This window comes from Engystomops pustulosus, chromosome 5 (genome assembly GCF_040894005.1).
Source record: "Engystomops pustulosus chromosome 5, aEngPut4.maternal, whole genome shotgun sequence".
Classification (NCBI taxonomy): domain Eukaryota; kingdom Metazoa; phylum Chordata; class Amphibia; order Anura; family Leptodactylidae; genus Engystomops; species Engystomops pustulosus.
Genome location: NC_092415.1, coordinates 156,086,085 through 156,102,085, shown reverse-complemented (window position 1 = coordinate 156,102,085; position 16,001 = coordinate 156,086,085). Strand labels below are relative to the sequence as shown.

Below are 16,001 nucleotides of genomic sequence, written 5' to 3'. Positions count from 1 at the left end.
TGGCCGCTTTTCAGGTCACTATAGGGGACATTTACAAATATGGATTGTAGAAACCCTAGTTATATAATGTTACATTGAATACTACAATGTAATAAATGTTTTATGCACTGCAATAGAAGTGAAGGTCACAGAAGATTAACTATATGAAGCAACTGTATCTCCCTATGTATCACTAGAAACAACTTCTCTCATCAATGTCATATGTGAATGTATATAGAAAAAGTATAATAATATTGGGTTTGAGGGTTTCTAATAGTGAATGCCTTTGTCCATGAACTGATATAAGTGTCCACTTTAAATTTTATGTTAAGTTGAAGGGAATCTGTTAAAAGGAACCTGTCAGCAGAAATGTAACGAACTGTAAATTGGTTGTATAAAGTCACAGAGGTGGAGAGTTTAGAACTGAAGTCAAGCTCCTCGCCACATCAGAATGTCCCCTCTGGCGTCATTCACCAGAATTCAGGATAACTGGTTAAGTTGTCCTTGGTTACAGGGCTTTCAATTACAGCAAAGTTGATGTTATTAGGCGAGTAGAAATCTCTGCCTCCTTGATGTTATACAAGCAATATACATCTCACTTCAAAGTTGATTTTCTGGATGAGGTCACCACATCGGGTCATGAGAGAAACATGACCTATAAAGTGTTAGCCCATTTGACAGTGTACTGCTAGTGGTTTATTAGATTAAATTATGCTAGCAGGTTCCCTTTAAAGGATGTGATCCCCAGGTCAGACAAATCCACCACTGAATTTCCATTTCCAACATCTACCTATCATGCTGGGGTTCATAAATCTACAGAATTTTTTCATATACAAAAGAAGATACAAGTATAATGTGAACAGACTTGAAAGATGTAGCATAAACACAAACAGTTTCAACCCTTTTACATAATATCACAAAACATTTGCTGAACTTCAGATATGTCAACGGTTAAATTAAAATGTGTCTACTTGCCTAGTTATTCATATGGAATGTCAGTGACACAATAGGAACATGAAATATACATGAGCACATAAAATGCTGCATTGTTTGCTGTACCATGGTGCGTGTTGGAGGTCATGACCATATATCTATTCAAAGCTGTGGAGGTCTCAGCAATGCACTGGGATCATTTACTGCAGGTCCTCTATGTAGACATGGAGCACTGACATTACTTTAATATTCCTCAGAGAAAACCAAATCACACACAGGGATCAGCTACAATACAATAAATAATAGCTTCATATAGAATTGCCATGAAGCAGTTTTCATGGAGACAGACCGTATTAACCGGTTCGCGACCGCCCGCCGTGTATTCACGGCGGCGGTCGCGTTCCGATGCATGGAGAGGGCTCGCGGGCCGAGCCCTCTCCATAGCCGGTAAGTCTCTGCTGCATATTGCAGCAAAGACTTACCGGTAACACCCGCGATCAGTGCCGGCACCGATCGCGGGTGTTTTCTTGCTGATTGCCGCCGGCAAAGATGCCGGCGGCTTCAAACAGACGGCGGCGCATGGGCGCCGTCATCTTTCCGAGGATCGCCGCTCCCCGTAACGGAAAATCGCGTCCAAAGTCAAAACTGGCACTTTTTTGTCATTTAAAAAAAAATTTAAAATTCTATAAAAAGTGATCAAAAGGTCATACAGTCCTAAAAATAATATCATTGAAAACATCATCAAAAGTCGCAAAATATGACACCACCCTCAACTGCATACAACGAAGTATGGAAAAGTTATAAGCACAAGAAGACGGCAAAATTAGAAAAAAAATTTTGTTCATGAGGTTTTAATTTTTGTAAATGTATGAAAACATTATAAAACCTATACAAATTTGGTATCCCTGTGATCGTACCGACCCAAAGAATAAATTAGATGCATCATTTGTGGCGCTCAGTGAAAGTCGTAATATCCAAGCCCACAAGAATACGACACAAATGCGTTTTTTCACCATTTTCACTGCATTTGGAATTTTTTTCCCGCTTCCCAGTACATGGAATGGAATATTCAATGCAATCACTATGAAGTGCGATTTGTTACGCAAAAAATGAGCCATCACACAGCTTTTTACATGTAAAAATAAAAAAGTTATAGATTTTTGAAGGTGGGGAGTGAAAAATGGAAATGAAAAAACGGGAAATGGCCCGGTCCTTAACCGGTTAAAGGGGGAGATCAGAAGTGTCTGTGAGCAAAACTGTTCCAGCTGCTTATGGCAACCAATCAGAGCTCGGCGTCTAATACCGAATGATACATCTGTTAAATCTTCTCAAATTTCTATGGGGCTTAAAATTACATGTAACAGAAATATATACGTACATATAACACACCAACCTTCTAGTATCCCAATGCAGAAATAATGAAATCTGCTAGAATAGCACTTCTCTTACTAATATCACCTCTCCTCCCATCTGACGCAGATGACTTAGTTGAATTGTTATCCATTGCAAAACTACTTCTTGAAAACAAACACAATGGGGCACATTTACTTACCCGTTCCTGTTGCGATCCAGCGGCGCATTCTCCGTCGAGGATTTGGGTCTTCCGGCGATTTACTAAGGTAGTGCGCCCGATGTCCACCAGGTGTCGCTGCTGCGCCGAGGTCCGCCGGAGTTCACCATCCTATCTTTGGGTGCAGGTAAGCGCGTGTCAAGCGACACTTTTTTTTTTTTTTTTTTAATACCGTGGTTTTTCCGAATCCGTCGGGTTTTATGGCGGCCACGCCCCCCGATTTCCATCGCATGCATGCTGGCGCCAATGTGCCACAGTCCGATTGTGTGCGCCAAAAACCCGGGGCAATTCAGGGAAAAACGGTGCAAATCGGTAATATTCGGGAAACCCGACGAAAAATAGCTATTCAGGCCCTTAGTAAATAATAATAATAATTCTTTATTTATATAGTGCACACAGATTACGCAGCGCTGCACAAAGCACGTCAAATTGGTCTCTGTCCCCATGGGGCTCACAATCTAAACAACCTAACAGTATGTTTGACCCCCAATGCCTACAATTAGGAAATTAGCCTAGAAATGGCTCTCTCTGCTAACTTTTTAAAATCCCAAAAAGTGTGGCTTCCCTGGTCATCCTCTAAATATGCAATTAAAATGAATTTGCCATTTAAATTAACCCACCCAAAATAAATGTCATAAAAACTATGATTTAAAGGCATTGCCCTTATCTCTAAATTGTTCCTTTGCCAGGCTGCAATGTTAAAAAATCTGTCTTTTACCTGAGGTGAGTCCAATGATATTAATGGGATCCTGCATTTTAATTTTACTTGGACTGTTTCTGATTGACAGGTCTCAATGCAACAAAATTCTGCTGTATGGAAATAGTACTTAGGGACTGTCTGTCACAATTCAACTACAGACATATACAACTCTGTTTACTTAGCATTTTCTACCCCTAATAATATCTCAAATGTTTTACACAGTGCCTTGCAGTTATATCATTGAGCATTTCATGTCATGTGACCAGGGCGAGGTCATCTAAAGTCATTTCCTTTACCTAGTAACATTTACAAAATCTACCTCATGTATGTATCTGATCACATGGAGGCATGGGGAGGAGTAGAAGTCAGTGGAGTAATGCTGTGATTTCATGTGATCACATACATGGGGTTGACTTTGCAAATATTACTGGGTAAAGAACCTTAGATGACATCCCTCTGGTCATATGACATGAAGTGCTGAATGCTGAGGACATGTGGAGGAGTAAATGGAATGGGCTGGCTGAGCAGGACACACCCCCTCTGATACCAGGTATGAGAATATAAAGTGGATTTTATAGGGATGTTAGAAAAATAATTATTAGCTAAAAGACTCTATGGGAACTTGTCACTAGCTGTATTTGTTAAAAATATGGGGATATGTTCCCTTTAAACTGCCACGAACACTACCCCAGTTTCTAATCATCTATACACCTGACCATATATAACCTGTGAAGAAGGTATTTCACTGTATACTCTTCTCTTTGCTATGTGGACTACAGTGTATACTTTACTGTTATAATATATCATCACTAAAACTAAAATAAACACAAACTAAAGGGAACCAGTCATCAGCAATTGGCCTAATAAACCACTACCAGTATATTGTCAAGCAGCAATACACCTTGTAGTTTTGTTTCTTTCATGGCCCATGGTGATGGCATCATCAAGAAAATCAACTTAAAATCAGTTAATAGGTCAATTTCTGATGACATGTAGGTGATTTATGACATCTTTACTACTAATTGTTATAATATTTTTTGAAAAACAAGAACTATTGTGTTAAAAAAAAAAGATAAAGAAAATAAAGTTTTGTTCCATATTAACAAGTGTCCTTGGGGCATGGCTGAGGCTGCAGAGTGTCTTGACGGTTTCCATGTTCAGGTTTTTGTTTGAAGTTGTTGAATATAAACCATTAGTGGAGTGAAAGTAGGAAGGACGAGTAACACATCATTTATGTCCTCTCTTGCTTTATAATCCATGCCTGGTATTGGCATTAAAAACTGAGTGTAGACTGAATGGTACAGGAAAACTTCTGAGATGCCCTGGGCCTGTGGCGCCTACCATAGACATGATTCTGCATAACTTATCCCTGTGGAATCTGTCCTAATAAAAATACCTATGTATAGACACTTGAGTCCCTGTTGTATCACCGCGTGTGCCCCGCTTCAGACCCTGCATATGGACCAATTGCATACAGTACATGAGGAGGGCATATGTGCATGACCTTATGTGTTCATGTCTTTTGTACTGTAGCTGTCGTATAAGTGGAAAACAATGAAATAAATAAAAAGGGGGAAAAAAAAACTGAATTTAAAAACCTGAACTTGGAAACTGAGTCTTTAAAAATCTGTCCGTATTTCCTACATTTTTTTTTTACTGCCATGACCTATATTTTTATGAGACCTGATGGCCTACCTTTGATATCGCCAAGTGTTGGGTTTTGTCCAGGATTGGCTAGGGCCTGTAGTAGTTTTGTATTAAAACCTCCGAGCATTCAATGGGGAATATTTAAGTGTTTAGGGAGGGCAGGAACCCCGTGCCAGCCTTGCCTCTAACACACCCTCCACACCCAAATGATGTGAAGGGGAAAATCACAATTACTGCCGTTTTCAAGGTAATCACCATTCTTTCAGGACTTGTACGCCAACTTGGATGCATACTGGACCTGCCAATCCATCAGTTAGTGGGAACACATTCTCATCAGTGGGCTCAGCAATTGGACCTCCACTGATCCAGTTGTAATACTCTATCCTGTCAATTACACTTGTAACAAACTCTTTAAGGCCACATTCACATGTAGTATTTGAGTTATGTTTTGAAAAGGAGATTCTTGATTGCATTGCGGTAACATTGCGATTAAGTAATTGCTATGTTAACACTATGTGAACGTTATGTTAACACTTCGTGAGCAGGCCAATCTCCTCTCCACAGCCTTTTAATTGCATATCAAAATGTAATTCAAACAGTAAGTATGAATGTGGTGAACGGTACATGTGACACATAGAAATAGATGGGACAGCTGCATATGGAAATGTCTGTGGTAGGGGTGCCCTGAACCAGGTGACCGGTTCCCTTTAAATCTGTAATGCACTATTTGTGTCGTGGCACTGCCATTCTGCTCTTGTTTGTTATCACCTCCTGTAGAGAAGTTAAACTCTAATGTTTTTAAGTTGCTCTTAATGCCAAAGTCAGCTGAAATGTAGAAAATGTAATCAATGCCACGGCCTGAAAGCTCGGCTATCGATTTCCTGCCTTCTCTCCAGCTGCTAGCCGACACTGAAGCCGCACTGCATCAAGCATGTTTCCAATGAAGCTAATTGGCATTGCAGAGATACCTGACCATTGATTTATCAAATGTGATTCAGAGAGATCAGATTGTGGCTGGTGGTTTTCATCCTGGAGGCTTATATTTTCTCCTATCTTTAAAATGTCAATAGGGCTTCATGTAATTTTTTATTTAACAAGCAGCCGCAGTCCGCTCCTGTTTGTCTTTTGATAGTTGATAGTAATTATTGTCTCCTGCTATGGAAACCATGGTCTATGGGATATAGATGTAGAAAATAATCTCTATGTGTCTATACTTTCTTCCTCCCTGATAAATAATCATTACATGCCTGTAAATGGAGCGTAAATAGGAAACACAATGCAAATCATCTTATATATATTTTCCTTGTCACATGAGATCAGAGATAAATATATGCATCCTGATGCTCCATTCCCCATGCTGTCTCTTGTACTCATATATACAGTGAAAGGAGCGGCAGTACTCAGGCCGCCCTTCAACTTCACTCATTAGGCCGGCGGCACACATGGCGTTTTTGTAGCTTTTTTTTCATTGCGCTTTTTCATCCTTGAAAAATGCATCATATTTGCATATTGGCTTTTTCAATGCGGTTAAGGTTAAAGTATTTTAACTTGGTGTTTTCTACCCTGCATTTTTTGAGGTGCTTTTTCATTGCCTTTTTCAAAGCAGTTACGTTTTTGAAAAGGCATGTGTTTGTGGTCTGCGTTTTGAAACGCCTGTGATTACGTGCACAAACAGCCGGGAGTAGGTCACTGCGTTTTTACAAATTCCAAGAGACACAGCTGCCTGCAATTAACGCACATCAAGCGTTGGGTTTTTAAAAACATTTGAAAAATGCATGTGTTTTCAACACATTCAAAATCGCAGCAGGAACACTACAAAAAATGCCACGCGTGTCCCCGGCCTTATTGAGATACATGCTGGGGTTCCCAGCCGTTGGACTATCACCAATCAGCTTGTTTTCGCCTTTCATGTGGACACCCCTTTAATGTTTTTTCTATGAAGCAGATAGGGAATACAGATTGTGACCCCATATGGTTCTGATGAGAAAAATGATCATCTCTGTGCAGCACTGAAGAATAGGTTGGTGCCATATGAGCAAGAGGATATAAAAACATAACTGTTTCCATTAATATATCACAATGTCTGGATGACAAAATATACTGTATCAGGAGTGAAGAACAGTAACTCCTGGTATGTTGGGTGCCTATCTGTTTCCATACATGGTTTTGGGAGGACCCCATTGGTAGCATAACAGAATTTTCACTTTGGCCAGAGTGACTTTATAAAATGTCAAAACTTAATTTTAGATATGTTTTTTTATGTTTCTCACTTTCTACCTTCATGTGCAAATATTAGCTGTTGCCCCTTGTACTGAATGTGTGGGTACATCATGTCTAGTGTTAAAAGGATGCAGGAAACTTCAAAGAACCAAAAAGGAAGGAGATTGTAGAAAAAAGTTTCCCATAGAGGACAAGTCTAGCACAATGAACATGGTCTCCGGAAATTCCTGCATGAGAATAAGTACAATTAATGTTAACCTAAGCTGCCGTCTAGCACGTCATTGCTTCTATTTCTGTAATCAGGTGCTTCCAGCCTCACCCAATCCACACAATAATTTGTAAGGGAAGAGGATGTTTGATTGTAGAATGATATTAATAATTATATGTTATTTTTGTTCTGTGAGACGTTTTTACTCCTTAGTGTTAATGCTAATAATTCATAATCAATATATATGTGTCATTACTGTGTGTTTCATTCCATTGAGTCTTTACTTTGAGTAAATACATAGCTAGCCCCGCGGGCTACTCAGTGTAGATAATGCTCTGTGAGCAAAATAAATGAAGAGCACCTCATTCCACGTGGGATCCTTTGAGTCTTAAGTCTTAAGACGCAAAATGAATGAAGAAACATAGAGCGGAGAAGAGACAAATGTCCGTTCTATTGTAATGTATCCGGCTCTACAGAGCTTTATCTAATGCCATGACTTGTGCAGTTTCACGGGCCACAAACAATTGCCTCAAGGACTTTTGTCCCTTGTGTTATAGGCTTTTGAGTGCTGCACATGTGCCAATGACCATAATGAAAGACTGTACAGACTGCAATATAGGCACCTGACATATCTTCTGTGGCTCATGTAGTAGGTTCATGCACAGGGACATGGAATCAACAGCCCTGCGCATGAGCCCATGGAAGTGAATGGGGAACCCCACAGATCACGAGAACAGGGTCCGAGGTACCTCCGCAAGACCCCTTGTCGTTCCCGAGATGAGTGGAGCAGATGGCTGCACATGTCCGTTCTCTATGGAGCTGACTGAGATTGCCAAGCTCCACTCGGGGAACAACAAGGAGTCTGATGAAGGTACCATGGACATCATTGTACCCCCCATTCTCATAATCTGTGGGGGTCTCATGCCTTAGACCCACCCATTGATCAGCAAGTGAGGCCCTATCCTGTGAATAGGGCCTAACTTGTTTGGTGGGTAAAGTAGGTGCATTTAAGGCCCCTTCCCCATGACCGATTTTCTCGCACATGTCCGGTCTACAGTACATAAGGCAGAACTGTGACTCAGCCTGTTGTTGGCTATTAAATGTTCATCATAGTCCATTGATCCAATGTGATCCTATCAGAGATAAATGCAGCATGCGCAACTCTGGTTTTTATGCATGTTTCATGAACAGGAGAATCCTACAACAATGCTATTATTTTCTATTTCTTTTGCGGTTTATGTGTCTGTATGTTGTGGTTAATCATTATGGTTTTGCCAGAATTGCTGCCAATAAAAGGTTTGCTGCAAGCTAAACGATATATGTAAGATACAATACTTTTCTGTGTCTTGAGTGTCCTTCAGTAAATTGTTGTGACTCAAGAGAAGCCCAAGATGACCTCAGGTTATTTCTGCAGCGGAAAATGAATAACTTTCTCCGTGCTGACCCTAACAAATTCATAGTCTGTTAGTTAAACATCAACTGGCCAGAGCCTGTGGCTTCATGTGTAAAATATAGACCAGTGTAGCTGAGCAAGCACAACGTACAGAATGAAGTCAGCTCCTGTAATGATACAGAAGGTGCCCCAGTACAAGCGATACAGACGTGACCTTCCTTAGGTACCTTCTTCTTGGCTAGCGATGTCCAGATAGCCTGGTTATCCCATTAAACAGCCATCAAGAAAACTTGGTTTAGTGATCTTCTGTCATAAAGTGCTATACTCTACGTGGTCAGGAATGTATCACTGCAGTGTGAATGCTACACAGAGTTATGATTTTTTTTAAAAACTCACCAATTTAGGTGCAAATACAATCGAGTCCTCCAATCGCAGTAACGTTAAAAGGAAATCTACCATTTGCTTTTATGCATTGTGAACCAAATATACATTGAGAACGCTGGAGCTACACTATTGCAGACACATATCTTGTTTAATCCTTGAACTGAATGTTTTTTTGCTGAAAATGACTATTATAAAATTATGACAATGAGGCTTGTCGCTACTGTGGCTGGCCCTGCGCTTCTCCACTTACCCTGATTATTCACTGATACAGTCTTGTCCAGCCCAGCATAAGCTGACAATACATAATCACTATGTTGTCCCTGACAGGCAGAAGTAATCAATCGCTGCACCAAACCCCGGCTGCTGTATATGAGTCATCCAGCTCAGGTTGAGTAGTCCTGTGTGGACAGTTCAGGCAGCTCCTGTGTATGTGGAAGTAATGTGTTTGTTTGGCAGCCAGGGCATCCAGCTTTCCCAAGGTCCTGAATTTTATAATTGTTTTTTGAGCGAAACCAAGATATGTTTCAAAAACTGCATTCTCAAGTTATGTTTGGTTCAAAATGCATAAAAACGAATGGTGGATTTCTTTTAAGTCAAAGGGTAACAAGTCCACTCCAGACATTCACACCTCACGTGCAAAAATAAAACCACATTTATCAAGCGGCTTAAGCCACCATAATAAATATGGAGTAGGATACTAACCGAATAAGAAATCTGGAGAAAGTTGTAGCGAGCTTTCACACCAGAAAACTGGCATGAGAGTTTGTAAATCTGGTGTGGCCCGAGGGTCCGGGTTTTCCCTGCAGGAACCATACCCACCTTATGAAAAGTGGCAAGGATGGCAAATATTTAGAGATGAGCGAGTATACTCGTCCGAGTATACTGCTCGGTTGAGTATTAGCATACTCGGACCGGCTCGTTACTCGGACGAGTATCTCGCCGGCTCGAGATCGAGCAGTAAATTAATAAAATAAATTGAATAAAAGTATTTTTATTGTAAAAAAAAAAATATTACACATGTTTGCAGATGTTTTACTTGTAAGAACACATTGAAATAACACTATTCTTCACTTTCCAGGTGTTCGCGCGTGTCTCCCGCTAAGTTAGGAGATGTTCAGAACATCTGGAATGTGAAGAATAGTGTTCTTTCAATGTGTTCTGCACTTAAATGGTCCTGTATTCACTGTTTTTAATGTTTTAATTCTATTCTTCACTTTGCAGCTGTGCGCGCGTATCTCCGAACCTATCGGGAGACACGCGCGCACACCTGCAATGTGAAGAATAGAATTAAAACATTAAAAACAGTGAATACAGGACCATTTAAGGGCAGAACACATTTAAATAACACTATTCTTCACATTCCAGATGTTCGTGCACATCTCCTAACTTAGCGGGAGACACGCGCGAACACCTGCAAAGTGAAGAATAGTGTTATTTCAATGTGTTCTTACAAGTAAAACATCTGCAAACATCTGAAAATTTTTTTTTGCACTGTTCTTTTACTGTTCAGTTTTATTAAAAAAAATGCTCGGGTCTCCCATTGACTTCAATGGGGCTCGTTATTCGAGACGAGCACTCGAGCATCTGGAAAAGTTCGTCTCGAATAACGAGCACCCGAGCATTTTAGTGCTCGCTCATCTCTACAAATATTTAATGAAAACTGCCCCCAGTGACTGGTGTCTGTTATTTTCTAAAGAACTGTAATCTTCTGCTCCAATTCTGTCTACCTTACTTGTAATGGCAAGAATTTTGTACTAACATGAAAATGTTAACAAAAATTATGAAACATAACTTAAAGTTCACCAACAACTTGGTTTAAAAAATAGGACAAATTCCCTTTAGAGGGATTGCAATTTTTGTCTTTCATCTCTGTTAATAGTCTAAAATTAACCAAAAAAAAAGAATGCATACCCACAGTAGCCCCTGGAATCGCAGCTTTTTTGGGAGCAGTGATGCCAGCAATGTGACCACTGATTGGCGGTAACCACATGCTATAAACCAAGGCAGCAGTGACTCGCCATAGGAACAGAACAGAATGTACATCATTATTTTCCTATCTAAGTCAAGAAGACTCTTAGTAGATAAGATTGGAATAGTACGCAGGTCCATCAAGTCTTACTAATAAGAATCTCATGGCTTGTCTACAGTCATAAATGAGCTGTAAAAGTCACTGATGAATATATTCAGGATTAGGATTCAGAATTGCACATTTTTGGTGTCTTTTCACCTTTCTAATTGGTGCTATGTTTGTTTTCCAGCAAATGAAGCTTTCTTCCGACTCCCTCACTGAAGACACAATAGACTCGTGAAGAAGCAATGTGGAAAGTAATACGGGAGTATTTGCACTTACAAGAACCTTGCAATCACTTTGTTCCCACGTTTACCAAAGTCCTGCTTAGCTTCTCAGGTTGAAATGTATTTACTGTATTGTCTCCTGTTCTACATCTGGTGCATGGTTTGTTGGGATGAGAATGTGTATATTTTGCTTTTGGCCCTTGTTGCTGCATATCTCACTTGGTGGAGGATCCTAGTAGGAGAAGTGTATGTGACCAGACGTTTATCTGGACTGTTTACATATAGTATGGCCTGTGCCATATGATCATGTCCTTCAATTAGATATCATGACGATTTCCGTTACATACAGATCAGTATATCTATATTTTACTGCACAGAATGCATCTTAAATAGGATAACCAGTCAATCATGTGCTGATAATTCTGTATATTCTTGTATTTTCTGTAATTGTGTGTCATTGCATTCTTTTATATTTGGAGATAACTTGTTCTCCATCCAGTTCATCTATTTATGGATCCCAGCATGTTACTATATAATGTTAGATTAAACGATTGTCCCGGATTAAAACAACTGTGCTCTGCAAATAACAGTGCCTCACCTGTCCGTGGTTTGTGTGGTATTGCAGTTTACTGTGAAGTGAATAGGTCTTAGGGTGCGTTCACATGTGGCATTAATGATTGCGTTTTTGAATGTATCACAACAGCTTAGAAGAGGAGATTTGCCTTATTACATTACTGTCAACATTGCGTTTACAAAACACATGAGTTAACAAACATGTATGTTAACGTGGTGTTTTGTAAACACAATGTTGACAGCAGGGTCATTAGGCTCATACCTCCTCTCAGCTGTTCTGATGCATTTGCAAGCGTTAATGCCATGTGTGAGCGCACAATACAAGAGAACCTTCCACCACCTCTGCACCATGTAATATGATTTGCTCCACTCAGTCCAGAACAGTTGGAATTTTTTCTCTCTCTTCTGCCGTTACTAGCAGGACCCAGTTGTCTAATCCAACACAGGACCGCCCATCTGACTGTAAAAGCCTAATTAGCATATTGGATGCTAAAACTAACAGCAGTGATTGCTAAGGGCAGAGACCGCACCAGAATCATTGGATCGACTATTAAAGGAAGTGAAGAGTTGAAGTTGGTGGAGGTGGTGAAACATCCTCTATAGCCTTACATCCCGTAGATTATGTGATACACCATCACATTGGTAGAATGTAGTGCGGCTCTCTACAAAGTGTCTAAACCTCTCTGTCTCTGCTCTTAGATATTGAGTGCTGGAAATCTTTGCTATTGATTTGAATGACAAAGCGTAATATCTAAGAATTTAGGTGATGACGGACTATCTTAAATTTGATAGACTCCTATGCTCACAGACTCCTCATGTGTCAGACATGATAGAAGACCACTATTGCCATATTTTTTTTAAACTATATGTCACGCAAAAAAAGTCTTGCTAAAAGGTGCATCTCATAGCCTGAAAGTCAGGAGGATTCAGCACTGCCAGACCACCCTGACCACGGTCCTGGAGATCGGGGAAGCTCTGACAAAACATTTTACCCATCTCACAGAGACAAGTGCCTCTGCACTGCTCTCTCCTGTCCCGACATGAGAAATACCTGCTGGATCTTAGGCTGCATTTAGACGAACGTATGGAGCATACGTCTCCCACAATGGAGAGGAGAAGGGGTGACCCCCTCCTTTCTCCATTGAAATGCATTGCATACAAGCAATACTACGGGGAAAAATGGGACATGTCCTATCTTTTCCCTGTGTACGGAGCAGCACAGTGTCACACGTGTGCGGCCCCGTGTTGCTCCGTTCGACCATTGCCGTCTATGGGGGACATATGTATGGCCACAGGCCTACGGCCGTACATACATTGCCCGTACGGTAGTGTGAATGTAGTCTTAGAGTGAGGTCGGAAGTATGTGGCTAATCACATGCCTCATCACGGAACCCTATGAGTCAGGAAAGGATAGAAGGAAATGTTTTCTTAATACTGACCTTGGGACTAAGTAATAAGAAATGAGTGTGAATACATGGATGTAGAAGAGCTGTGTGTATAAATAGAAGCACTGTGTGTGTATGTATGGATATAGCAGGTCTGTCCATGACAGGACGGATGTAGCCGAGCGGTGTGTCAGAAAATGGATGGTTTTAGCAGAAGTGTGTAAGCAAATAGATGGGTGTAGCAGAGCTGTCTGTGAGAGGATGGATGTAGCAAAGCTATGTGTGTGTGTAAGTGAATGGATGTAGCAGGGCTGAATGTGTATGCATCAGTACTGTTATTGTGTGTGTGACCAACAGGGAATTTTTAATAGGTTTTAAACGACTAAATCTGATATGCGTCTTAAAGTCAGAAAAATATGGTTAATGATATGAATATTGTTATTCTTTTTTTAAACGCTGCATGTGTCTAAAACACTACCTAATAGGAGACAAGAATGTGTAGATCTTTATGGTAACCAGGTACATGTTTGCTGCTTCTACCTACATTGCAGAAGGCACGGTACATACTGTAAGTATATACGAGGATACTGACTGTTTATTGTCATAGGAAGTGAGTAGTCTGTGCCAGAGATGATGATGGTGAGTGATTGTATATGTATGAAGGCATCTCTACCTTCGCCTCTCATTGACAGAAGTGAAGAATAAAAGCCATTTATAGCTTTTAAAATATTTCTACCTATTACAGGAGGCTCCAGATATTATCTGTAGTATATGGACATGGAGACGATTCATGATTTTATTGAGAAATAATACTTCTGAAAAATGGTGCAATCATTATATCTGGTAAAATCTCTATCTCAGTCAGTATTTGTGGTATCTGATCATAGGTCATAAGAGAAGGTATACTTCTGATCTTCAGATAGGCGCTCCTGCTCTATAACATGCTAAGATAAATGATACATACATGTGGGGGGGGGGGGTAGATGCAGTATCACTTGTCTATTATTCATTCAACTCTGCTTTCTCTATCACTAGGAGTCCAGTGGGCAGTTCTCTGTTCATACACCGAGAGCAGAGGTCTCTGACTTCTTAACCCCTTCATGACAGGGGGGTCATTGGTGCCTGAATGACCAGGTGAATTGTTACATTTCTGTTGTGCTCTTCTTTAAATGACTATATATTTGGAACCGGTTTACAAATCATAAGAAAATGTTACTTTGATTTTATTCATGACATGCAAGGCTTTAACTTATAGTTTTGAATAATTTTATTAAAGGGATTCTACCATCAAAATGGCTTCTTAAGCTGATTTTGATGGTAGATTCCCTTTAATAAAACATTTTCTTATGATTTGTAAACCTGTTCCAACTATATAGTCGTTTAAAGAAGAGCAGAACAGAAATGTAAAAATTTACCTGAACATTCAGGCACCAATGACCCCCCTGTCATGAAGGGGTTAAGAATTCAGAGACTTCTTTTTTTAGTCTATATAATTAGCAGACAAATGACTAAAGGTGTGAAAAAACCTTTACACAGCATACAATATGTTGTACAGCATCAATCCGTCAGTTTCGGAGACAGATGCAGAGGGTGCATGTACTTTTGTTTCTGTGGCACCTTCTGCATTCTGCCCTCAGCTGGAGGAGTGTTAATTTCAAATGGTCCCATCTCCTGACCCGCAGCACCTAGAAACAAACCCCCATGGGGAGATATATCATACACCAGCGCTCCTGTGTCCATTTAAGGCTTAAGCCTCTTGATGTATTCTGTGGGGCAAAACTACGCCAGGTCCGCAAAAGAACAGCCACCAAGCCAGCCACGCGGCACCCCGCGACTACCCCTCCACACCCACGTGGCGTGGAGGTGGTGTGGTCGCTGTAAGAATTGCAAATTCTTGCTCTGCTCTAAGATTTGCAATTGTTTCACTGCTTCTACACCAGAAAACTGGAAGCAGTGATAAATCTCCCTCCCCCTCCCCCCCCCAGCGTCCTATAAAGAGGTTTATAAAATATTACAGCGAATAATTGCAGAAATGTGTGGGATCAATAAATCGAGGCACACTATTTAGCATTTTTGGCAAATGTAAAGGAAATACAGACATATATCCACCTGTTTGGGGGAGGTGTGTGGTATTTTAGTGGGAATAATTTCCAATATCATACACAGTCCATAGACATTAGTGTTTAGGGGAAAAAAACTGATCTTGGACAACCCTTGTAAATTTCCTTGTCTCCACTGTTTCTCCATAGCAATAATGTGGACATGAGATGAACGTTGGCTCAGCCTGGTTTACATTCTGATACCAGAGAAACTCTTCTCTTCTATGGTTATTACACTTTGTATTGTAAAGATCTTGTAAATCGGGACTTACCTGAAACATTGTCATGGTCTACAAGCCCGGCCTTATATTGTCTGCACTAACTTTGTTGTATGACTGTCCTGTAATAATGCATGCAAATTAAAGATAATAAACCAGACACATGGGTGTGATTATTTTTTTCATATGTAATGGACACTTTGGATAATCCCGAGCTCAAGAATTCTGCATATACTGGAACATGCGCTGTATTACTAGAATAATACTTGTGCTGTAGTTTTGCTTTCTAGCCTGAAATGAGCAGAATTACTGTGAATTCCCTATAAAAGAGACTGAGTAGTACTAGTCCATAGAAGTGAATGTCAGAATCATTGGGCTGCTTTCACACACATGTATG

General features: G+C 40.3%; 1 protein-coding gene across 2 annotated transcripts in view; it reads left to right on the top strand.

The window, feature by feature from the left end:
- The window catches only part of ANO10 (anoctamin 10), a 176,530-nt gene extending 160,766 nt beyond the window's left edge, over positions 1-15,764 (top strand). For both annotated transcript variants that reach the window (XM_072153531.1, XM_072153530.1), the window contains one exon: positions 11,293-15,764. Coding sequence is in view for 1 of the 2 variants with exons in the window: in XM_072153530.1 (XP_072009631.1) it covers positions 11,293-11,343 (51 nt within the window). In the remaining variant the exon portion in view is untranslated. The remainder of the gene's footprint in view (positions 1-11,292) is intronic.
- Positions 15,765-16,001: the final 237 nt, after the last annotated feature.